The 9,462-nt window shown below is 62.1% G+C and overlaps 5 protein-coding genes across 5 annotated transcripts; 2 read left to right on the plus strand and 3 right to left on the minus strand.

The window, feature by feature from the left end:
• Positions 1-10: 10 nt before the first annotated feature.
• Positions 11-1,916, minus strand: BKCO1_2000113 (uncharacterized protein; the record flags this gene model as incomplete). Its single annotated transcript, XM_020272301.1, has 2 exons — positions 11-132; positions 185-1,916. The coding sequence occupies 2 exons, from the start codon at positions 1,914-1,916 to the stop codon at positions 11-13; spliced, it is 1,854 nt and encodes a 617-aa protein (XP_020134763.1).
• A 469-nt stretch (positions 1,917-2,385) lies between these two features.
• BKCO1_2000114 (oxidoreductase-like protein) lies at positions 2,386-3,072 on the plus strand (the record flags this gene model as incomplete). Its single annotated transcript, XM_020272302.1, has 1 exon — positions 2,386-3,072. The coding sequence occupies one exon, from the start codon at positions 2,386-2,388 to the stop codon at positions 3,070-3,072; it is 687 nt and encodes a 228-aa protein (XP_020134770.1).
• A 254-nt stretch (positions 3,073-3,326) lies between these two features.
• BKCO1_2000115 (dolichyl-phosphate mannosyltransferase polypeptide 3) lies at positions 3,327-3,751 on the minus strand (the record flags this gene model as incomplete). Its single annotated transcript, XM_020272303.1, has 3 exons — positions 3,327-3,488; positions 3,575-3,643; positions 3,704-3,751. The coding sequence occupies 3 exons, from the start codon at positions 3,749-3,751 to the stop codon at positions 3,327-3,329; spliced, it is 279 nt and encodes a 92-aa protein (XP_020134769.1).
• A 322-nt stretch (positions 3,752-4,073) lies between these two features.
• BKCO1_2000116 (gtp binding protein) lies at positions 4,074-5,984 on the plus strand (the record flags this gene model as incomplete). The annotated part of the gene is made up of 3 exons (XM_020272304.1): positions 4,074-4,266; positions 4,322-4,567; positions 4,624-5,984. 3 exons carry the CDS (start codon positions 4,074-4,076, stop codon positions 5,982-5,984), a joined length of 1,800 nt encoding a protein of 599 aa, XP_020134768.1.
• Positions 5,985-7,311: 1,327 nt separating this feature from the next.
• BKCO1_2000117 (uncharacterized protein) lies at positions 7,312-8,506 on the minus strand (the record flags this gene model as incomplete). Its single annotated transcript, XM_020272305.1, has 2 exons — positions 7,312-8,173; positions 8,229-8,506. The coding sequence occupies 2 exons, from the start codon at positions 8,504-8,506 to the stop codon at positions 7,312-7,314; spliced, it is 1,140 nt and encodes a 379-aa protein (XP_020134767.1).
• Between the last annotated feature and the right edge of the window lie 956 nt (positions 8,507-9,462).

The raw sequence follows: 9,462 nt of genomic DNA on the forward strand, positions 1-9,462 counted from the left end.
AAAGGCACCATTATTCGGCGAAAAGCAACCCGACCATAGTCTTCGTTGCCTCGAAGACACCCATTTCGCCTACAAGCTTGTCAAACGTTGCAGGGATTTTGCGCAGCGAGCCTCGATCATCTGCTTCGCGCCCTGGGTACGTTGTTAGCACAAGATCATCGTCGGCCGGCTTGGGTATACTTACAGACGCCAGGTAGAGCCACGTCTGCACCAACCACCGACTCCGCCTCGCCAGTCCAGTCGAACCGAATCTTCCAAGAGACCTTAAACAACACCTGCCTACTCCGCAGATTGATTCTTTCGCGGCCAAGTCCGTACATCAATTCCAATCTCTTAATCCGCCTGTCTTCTTGATCGCCAACTGCGACATCATTGCCGATGCCTGAAACCTCTTCGGTCTCCTCTTCTAGGAGATTCGAGCTCGTGGGAACCTCTTGATGCGTTCCAACACGCTGAACAGTTCTCTTGCCGCTGCCTCGCCCATCTTGCACCGGCGGGCCATGGTCCAAGAGGTGACCGAACTTCCTGTAGCACTTCGCCCAGCACTTCGCACGCTTGACGGCAACGTCATAATAGGATTCGGTAGCCCAGCAAACTGCACCAATGTCATTCTCCGCCGCTCGCAGCTTGATCCACGCGCCCAGATCGTGAGAAGCCCAAGGCGAGAGCGAAGCAATCTCTAGCTTCGTGACACTTTGGGTGGCTGGGTTTGCGGATAGCTTCAACTCGAGATGAAGGAGAGAATCCGGCGAGCGTATGCTAATCGAGTGAATCTGGTGCCCTATCTCTTCCCCTACATCTATCCTCGAGTCGTACTCAAACGTAGTGATAAATCGCAAATATGGAAGCGGATTCTCTAATTCGATGGGCGCGTGCGAAGGCAAAGCTTCTTCTGGTTCCTCGAGCGGAGGCGTGGGAGGACGGATGGGTTTTGCTAGAGGCAAGAAGGCCGATAGTAGAGAGGACAGTGATGGGGCTTCTGGTTTTAATGACGATGGGGGCGGATTGGCCTTGGTAATGAGGGAGACCAAGGCAGACATGTCCTCGGCACTATCTTCTCCAGAAGCTGTGCGGTTGCGCTCAATCTCCTGCTCGTACTGTCTAATTTCTTCCTGCATCTCTTGCAATTGCTTTTGAAGGCGATCCTTCTGCTTCTGCTTCTCTTTCGAATCATCCTCCACCTTTGGCACATCGGGCGGTGGCCTACTTTCGAAAGCGGTGGAATCCACTCCCTGTGTGGACTCTTCTACTTGTCGTCTCTCCGCCAGTCTCATGTTGCCTGCGCCAGCATCCAGGTCTTGCTCTGCAGGTTCCGGCCTCAAAGGCAGCTCCCGCGGTTTGAACGGCGACGACAAGCGCTGGCCAAGGGACTTGTTCCTCCTCGCCTTCTTACTCGGCGAGGAGAAAAGCGCCTGCTCCGGCGGTAAGTCCGGCCTCGCAGCAGGTGACCCTGTCGGATATGTGGGCAAGTCATCCTCCGCTTGTGCCACACTTTCCTGCGCCAATTGGTCCGCGGCGGCGGCCTGAAGCACGTCTCTGGTCGGCAGCAGACGCCCACCTATCGAGCGTCTGCGCTGATCGCCACCGTCCTGCTGTGGTGCGGCAGCAGCATTGTTTCCTTCTGACGGCAGGCCTGGGTTCTGCTGGCTCTCCCCCAGCACGTACGATAGGGCCCGCTGTCCACGGCTGGGCGGCTGCGACGGCTCGTCGGGCTCAGGAGCTGCGGAGGCGGCGGAGGCGCGTCTGGACAGGACCTCGGGGTTGAAACGGGCAAGGCTGGCTCTGGTTGGAGACAGAAATGACGCACGGCGCGGAGGCGTCCTTCGTAGGGCATTGCGCGGGCGGAAATCACCATTCTCGGTGACGACAGGGGGTTCGGCGGAGGTCCTGCGGCGCTTAGGCGACGGTTCGGCCATTTTCTCTGGCGTTCACAGACGGCGGTGGTGGTTGTCGCGTTGTTTGGCGAATAGTTGCTGCGGGCACGCGTCGCGCGTCGCACGGGCGGGCGGCAACGGAGACGCAGGCCCTCGGACGGAGGAGAGCTCCGAGGCCGGAATTGCCGGTCCCTGCCTGCCGCAGGCCGGGATGACTTCATCGATCTTTTTCACTCCTGCCACCCGGCCACACCTCTCTTTCAGCATGGATACCTCGCCTCGCTGACAGGCAGCCTGACTCGAGACCCGACGAACCATTTTCACAGCGCAGGCATCGCGCACGAGGCACCACATCTTCACAAGTCTCACAATGCCATCTCCCACCCCCCGCTTTCCACTATGCGCCAGCTGCCTACGGCAGCTCCGATCCTCGATCCACCCCCGCCCTCTCAGGCCCGCCAACAACAATGCGACGACAACAACAGCGGCGGCGGCAACAACAGTAACAACGATGCAACAGCGCACGATCAAATACCACATTTCGAAGCCGGGCGAGCAAGCGACGCCGCTGCAGGGCTTCTACGCCGACATGCTCGCGCACCCGCTGCACCAGACACCCGCCGCCACGCGCACGGCGCCCGCGCCGCCGCCGGCCGACGAGCTGCCCAAGACCACCAAGGAAGAAACGCTGGCCAAGGGCCGCATCGTGTTCGGGTCGCGCCTGGCGGGGCCGACGGAGCGCAAGGAGAAGCGCAACGCCGGCAGCAAGATGATCGCGGGCGTGCGGGTGCCGCCGAAGCCCGAGGAGCCCGACAACTGCTGCATGTCGGGCTGCGTCAACTGCGTGTGGGACGTCTACGGCGAGGACCTGGACGAGTGGGCCCAGGCCACGACCGAGGCCAAGGCGCGCATCAGGGCGCAGGAGACGGAAAAGCGGCTGAAGGGCCAGGGCACGGGCGCCATGTTGGCGTCCAAGGGCACGCCGACGCACGTTGCGAGCTCCATGGATGATGATGGCGGCGGAAGCGAGACGAACTGGAGCATTGATTTGGGAGAGCTGGGCGAGCTGGGCGACGCGCAGCCCGAGAAGCCGATCGAGGAGGAGCTGTGGAAGAACATTCCCGTCGGTATCAGGGAGTTTATGAAGACGGAGAAGCGGTTGAAGGAGCAGCACGCTGAAGAGGAAGCGCGTGCTTGAGCCGAGCCCTGACGTCTGTAAATATTGGATGTCTCGCATTTTGCGATTGGGAGGCATGTTGCGCCATTCTGATAGATTATACCCAGCCAAGTAGGCCCCTTTGCGGCATAAGCGTCCTTATAGAGAGTACAATAGATCATCGACCTGATTAATCTTCTGAAGACTCCACGCCCCCGTCCCCCGGGGAGATGCGAGCGGCAGCCCCTCCACCTTCCTAGAACGCCAGCTGAAGCATCCCTCCGCAATCTCGCTGTCTAGTCGACGTCGACGCCCTGGGCCGACAGCTCATTCCTGGCCTGCTCGATTTCCAGCATCAACTCCTTGTGCGCCTCCGGTACATCGTTGAAGGTGAAGACACCCAGGCCCAGCTTGAACAGGAGGTACGCGCCGAACGAGACAAGGACCCAGAAAGGAAGCTGTTGCAACGCGAGCAAAGGAATCGTCAGCAATTGATGCAGCTGTGTGTGGACGCGGGCGAGGGGGACACGGCTGGGCTACGTACGACAGGGATGAGTTCTTCCTGGATCCTGGGAGCGAGCGGGACGAGGCCAAGGTACAGGGCCAGGTAGAGCTGCCAATTGCGTTAGCGGGACCAGCGGCGCGGCTTGACAGCGGAGGGGTGGCGGCGCACGGAGGAGAGCAGGAGGCCAAGGGAGATGGTTTGCTGAGCGCGGGTCATGGTGGAAAATCCGCGGGGGGATCGGAAGCGTAACGACAGTGGTGCAAGCGAGAGGCTGAAGGAGCGGCGGGTTGGGCGGCAGGTCGAGGTGGTGAGGTGAGCTTCCTGGCGGTGCAGACGGTGCAGCAGCTCAGAGGGCGGAGAGCCAAGGTGGCCCCGTCGACACGTGACGGCGATCAGTGCAGGGTGGTGCAGGGACCCCCGGTCCCCTATCGAAGGCCCCAGAAGGCTGCGAGCCGAGCAAATCACTCTCTTAAACTGCGCTCCCAAGTCCCTTGGCCTGACGTAGCCACCCGCTTCCCGTTCGAGACACCCCTTCACCATGGAGTGGCCCGCCGCAGACAATGCGCCTGCTCTCGCGAAAGCGGTCAAGGCATTCTTTGATTCGCCCGGCCAGGAGCCAAGCGCGCAGTCGCTCGAGCGCCTGCTTCCTCGGCTCCAAGCCGTCCGGAGAGGCGATCAGCCCGAACTGTGGGACAAGCTAATCGAGTCGTTGGCCGACGCCTGCCGCGACCGTAAGCATCCAACGCTCCCACGTCCGCCGTGCCCCCCTGCTCACGCGAGACGCAGCAACATGGCGCGAGCCCATCGAGCGCGCCGGCCTTCTGAAGTACTGTCTGGAAAGCCTCGACGCCGCCGAGCTCCCGGTCGATTCGTCCAAGCAGCTGCTGCGCGCAATCGGCAACGGCGTTGCGGACCGCGATGAGTCGAGGGCGGTCGTGCTTCCCTTTCTGGACAAGATCATGAGCTGCCTGCAGAACCCAGCCCTTCTGCCCGTTGCTATCAGCGTCCTCTACAACACATGCCTCGGATACGGTACGCCCATGTCGGCGCCCTTGGCCATCCGCCGCAACTGCTGACCAGACGACCAGACCCTGCTCAAAAGGAGGCGGCAGGCCTGCGGCTCGACCGCCAGCTGTGCCGTCACCTGTCCGACGACCCGCCAAACGTTTCCCAGCTCATAGAGCTTCTCGCCTGGGTCTCCGACAAGCTCTCAGACGACGTCCTTGGCGAGTCTGAAGACTGCCTGAACGCCACCATCCAGTATCTCTCCTCCTGCGAGGAATGGGAAGACTTCAAGCACCTCATCGCCGCAGCCTCCGTCTACCTGCAAGACAGCAGCGTCCAAGCCAAGGTCCTGCACTCCGACGGCATGTCCCAAATCACCACGCTCCTCAAGCAAAAGACCGACCAGCTCGACCAGCTGCAGGCATCCATGCGCGACGACGAGAAGAAAGGCTTCCTCGAAGACCTGCGCATCGCCACCGGCCTCGTCATGAACGCCATTGCCGCCATCACCGCCTCGGACGACTTCACCCGCCTCTACACCCTCTCCTCGCCGCTGATCCGCGAGCAAGGCGCCTGGCTCTCCTCGCCCAGCCCCATCCTGCGCACCTGCGCCTGCATCACGCTCGGCAACATCGCCGTCTCGGACGCCGTCAACATCGACATGGTCCACGAGCACTCGCACCACCTGCCCACGCTGCGCATCCTCGCCACCTCCACTGACCGCACCGAGCTCTACCTCGCCGCCGGCTTCCTGCGCCACCTCGCCCAGCCCGCCGCCAACGTCGAGCCCGTCACGGCGGCCCAACCGCTGCCGACGCTCGCCGCGCTGCTCGACCGCAAGGAACCCGAGCTGGACTTCGAGGCGGCCGCCGTGCTGCGGCGCCTCGTCAACAACTCGCGCGCCACCGCCGTCGCCCTCGCCCAGGACACCCCCACCCTCGACAAGCTGCTGACCGCCGCCAAGCAGACCAAGACGGGCTTCGAGGTCGGCCGCCTGCTCATCGCCATCTGCCGCAGGCTGAGCGAGCGCCAGTCAGACGAGCAAGCGGCGGCGGCGGCGGCGGCGGCGGCAGACTCGACGGACCGGTGCTGGACGAGCCTCCTGGCCCACGACGAGCTGCTGCGCCCGCTCGTGCTGATGGTCCGCCAGGAACAGGTCCCCGCGCTCGCCTCGGAGGCGTGGTTCGGGCTCGGACTCGTCGTCGCGTCGTCGCCGGCGGGCGCGCGCAAGGTGGTGGACGCGTTCGAGGACGAGGACAACTGGAATGCCCTCAGGGCCGCGGTGACGACGGGGGACGCGGGGGGCGCCGACCGCAAGAACGTCGTGACGACGGTGAACGTGGTGGCGCAGTCGTTGGAGGAGGGCGCGGAGAAGCAGCGGTGGGTGGAATTGGCCAAGGAGTGTTGGCAGGACGCGTCGTCGGCGCCGGCTATCACGCAGTGATCAGATGATTGGTGTGGCCAGCGATAATGTAGAAGCGAGACGTGGTGGAGGAAGATCGGGTGTATACCAAAGCAGTTCGCACATGCTTTGGGAAGTGGATATTCGTCCACATATTGATCCCTACAGACGGGAGATGGACTCGTTCGAGGCCCGTCTACAGGCCCCCTCGATGGCCGAAGAAGGCTCTGGTGCCCCATAAAGGACGCGCGAACGTTCCTTTGTGGGGGGCTGAAGTAGATTTCCGGACGTAGATGTAAGTGTATATAGTATCTCAGTGCATTCGCTTATGTAGAAAGCTTTATTTTTTTTTCCCTTCAGCAGAGATGATTTCGAAAGCTGTGGGGGAGTCTGACGGCCCGGGCCGCGCTGACTGTACTACGTAGTGATCGACAGGGACCATCGACGATCGGACGTCGTCTGTGGAACATCGATTCTTCACCCACCTCATGAAAGGGGTCCTCATCAGCATCTCCCGTCCGCCATCCTTCTCCGTACTTGATCAACCGAGCCATCCGCAACGAAGGCGACGTCATTCGAAAAGAATATAGGTAGATGATAGTCGTGCGCTCGGCACGGCATCTATCCCATGCTCACCGCTGAAAAGGCCGGAGAGAGTGAATCAGCTCTATCAATTTATATATATATCCCCGCATCGTGCCCCACCAACAACAGTCGACGCACATGACTCTGTGTGGCACGGACAACCACCTACCCACGCCGCGACGCTACCGATCCGATGGCGCACGAGGGCGGACGTTGGCCACGCCACTAGTTTCAACACCATGGCTCCAGCCACAACAAGCCACGGGGGAGGGGGCGTTTGCGCCTCTGCGGCGCTACTGACGCGTCTGAGGCGTTTTTGCCGCGCGGCACATCCGCAACGCCTCTCAACCACCACCACCACCGCCGTTCCACACCGCCTTCACACACTACTGTAGAATCTCCGACGTTCATTCCTGGCCGCCATCGAAACCCGGCGCCCCCGCTATAGCTGCGCAAAAAAAGAAGGGGGCTTGAAGCTCTCTGCCTCTGGCTTCCCTCTGTCCGCTCGCCGTAGAGCAACGCCCATGGTGGTTGGTGGTGGTGGTGGTGAGGGGGAGACGGTTCGTGGAGCAAGCAGTAAAGGCGTTTCTGCGTGGTGTTTTCGTCACAAGCCACAAGCCAAGCATTATTTTGTTTTTATAAGAATCCTCATCATTGCATTTTATGTTAAGAAAGCATAAGAACAACAGCTATACAAAAGAAAGACTCATTAAATCATTCCCTCCAAGATCCCATCCATCCAGCCCCTTTAGCCCACACTCCCAAGCTACCGCGCAATCGACGCTTAGTTGGCAGAAGTGTAGACGAAGTCATCGATGGCGGCGTTGTTGCCGAAGTCGAGGTCGCTGCTGACGGTGTAGGCGAGCGAGTTGTAGATGGTGTAGGTGTCGGAGCCCCAGGAGTAGCCGGTGTTGACGGCGTAGGTGGCGTTCCAGGGGAGCGAGTATAGGGCGCAGAACAGGCCCTGGGGCTCCTCGTTCTTGGCCATGACGTACGAGACGAAGTAGTTGCAGGCCTTGTACTCGCCGTCGCTGTTGGGGTGCTCCTTGTCGTACTGGGTCTGAGCGTCGCAGGCCTCGGCGCAGACGCGGGGGTCGTAGGCGTCGGTGTAGGTGGTGTAGGTGATGTAGCTGTCGAAGTCGTTGTAGAAGGGGGCGTTGATGCAGGCAGTCTCGAAGTCCTGAGGAGCCGAGTAGCCGTCGATGGAGGTGAACGACTCCTTGCTGCTGTCCTTGTTGTAGCCGTTGGAGCCGGTGATGACGACCTCGAAGTTGTCGCGGTACTGGCCGGTGTTGGTGGCCTTGGAGGCAGCAACGTGGTAGGCGTACAGAGTGCAGGCAATGGTGGTGATGCTCTCAGGGTTGCCCTCAGAGTCGCAAGAAGTGTCCTCGGACGGGTCACGCTCGAAGTAGACGTTGAAGCCCATGCAGAGGGGCTCGTCGTCGCAGTAGCTGGCGCACTGGGCCGGGTCGTACGAGTCCAGGGTCTTGACAGTCAGGTAGCCCATTTGCTGAACGGCGCCGGCAAGGTTGGTGAAGCTAGGGGCGGCAGCGTAGCCAGTCGGGGCGGCGGCGGCGAGGGCCTGGCTGGTCAGAGTCGCAGCGTTGACCCAGTCGCTGGGGGCAGAGGTGACGACGGGGCCGGCACTGGAGCCAGTCAGAGCGTGTACGAGGCAAGAGGCAGGAAGTGTTGTCAACTCACCCAGAGTAGGTCTGGCAGGCGTCGCGCTTCTCGACGACGGCGGTGACGGCGCTGGTGGCAGCGGCAATGGCAGAGGTAGCATCGTAGGCAGCGGTAGCCTCGGAGACGGTGGTGGCCAGGACGACGGGGTCGACGGGACCAAGGTTGTCGGCGGAGATGGCGGCGATTTCATCGGCACGGTCAGCGGCAATGGCTGCGAAGTTGAAGTCCTGGCGCTTCTGAACAGGGCCGGCGGCGACGAGGCCAATGGCCAGGGGGATGAGAGCAGCGGTGCGCATTTTTGGTGATTGAAGCGTCAGAGAGCTGATTGAGTGGTAGATGGGATGAGGCGGAGAGAAAGCTGGCTGCGGTGGAGAAGTGGTTGATGCCGGGAGACGGGGGCCTTATATACAGCAGTGCATACACGAGGCAATGCCGCGATGGAGGAGTGCTGAATGCCGAAGTGTCGACACGGCGCCCAAGCTGAAGCGCGAGTTGACGATGTCGGCCATGCCGGGCGAAGGAGCAGCAGAGACGCAGTGCTGGCGGCGGCGCCAAGGAGTGATTCGGTGTTTTCCATGGCGTCGTGGGGCGGGTAGCAGAGTTGTGGCTGATTTGTGGCGTGCGCGGTGAAGAAGAGTGAGGTGATGTCTGGTCTGGCGAGCAGACTGGCTGGCGGGCAGCGCTCAGGGCGGGAGATGGGCGTTAAGCGGGCGTTAAGCGAGCTGGCGGGGCGGTGCGTGGCCGGCAGGGATGCGGCCCACAGCCGGGCGCCCTCAGCTCGACGGCGGCGCCCACGGCCAGCGACGGCCAGCGCAGGGCCCAGAGCGAGCCAGGAAGGAGCTTGGGCGGGCCGGCCAGCAACGCGTCCCTCTGCCACCGGCTTGCGCTCCTGCCACAAACGGGCGCCGTGGCCAGCGTCGCCGCCGAAAAGGGCAACCGGCGCCCCGGCTCGCTGCGGCGTCCGCCGCGGCTAGCGCCTGCTGGGTGCTCGTGTCCAGCAAGCCAGCCCGTCTTGGGACGCTGTGCAGCCTTGATCCGGGCCAGATGCCGCTGTCCTCCGAGAGCCGCTCACCAGCACCGCTGCCCTTCTCCGCACATCCCTCCCCGGAGCCCCACTGCTTCACGGCCGCAGCACCTCAGCCCTTCAGCCCCAGAGCGCTTCTTCGGCCTCGCCGGCGCCTTGTGGCCCGACTGTAGACCCTTCGTTGGGCTTCCATTGCCCGACTCGGACATCTGCAACCCACGTGTTGGT

The sequence above is a fragment of the Diplodia corticola genome, assembly GCF_001883845.1.
Source record: "Diplodia corticola strain CBS 112549 chromosome Unknown scaffold2, whole genome shotgun sequence".
Classification (NCBI taxonomy): Eukaryota; Fungi; Ascomycota; class Dothideomycetes; order Botryosphaeriales; family Botryosphaeriaceae; genus Diplodia; species Diplodia corticola.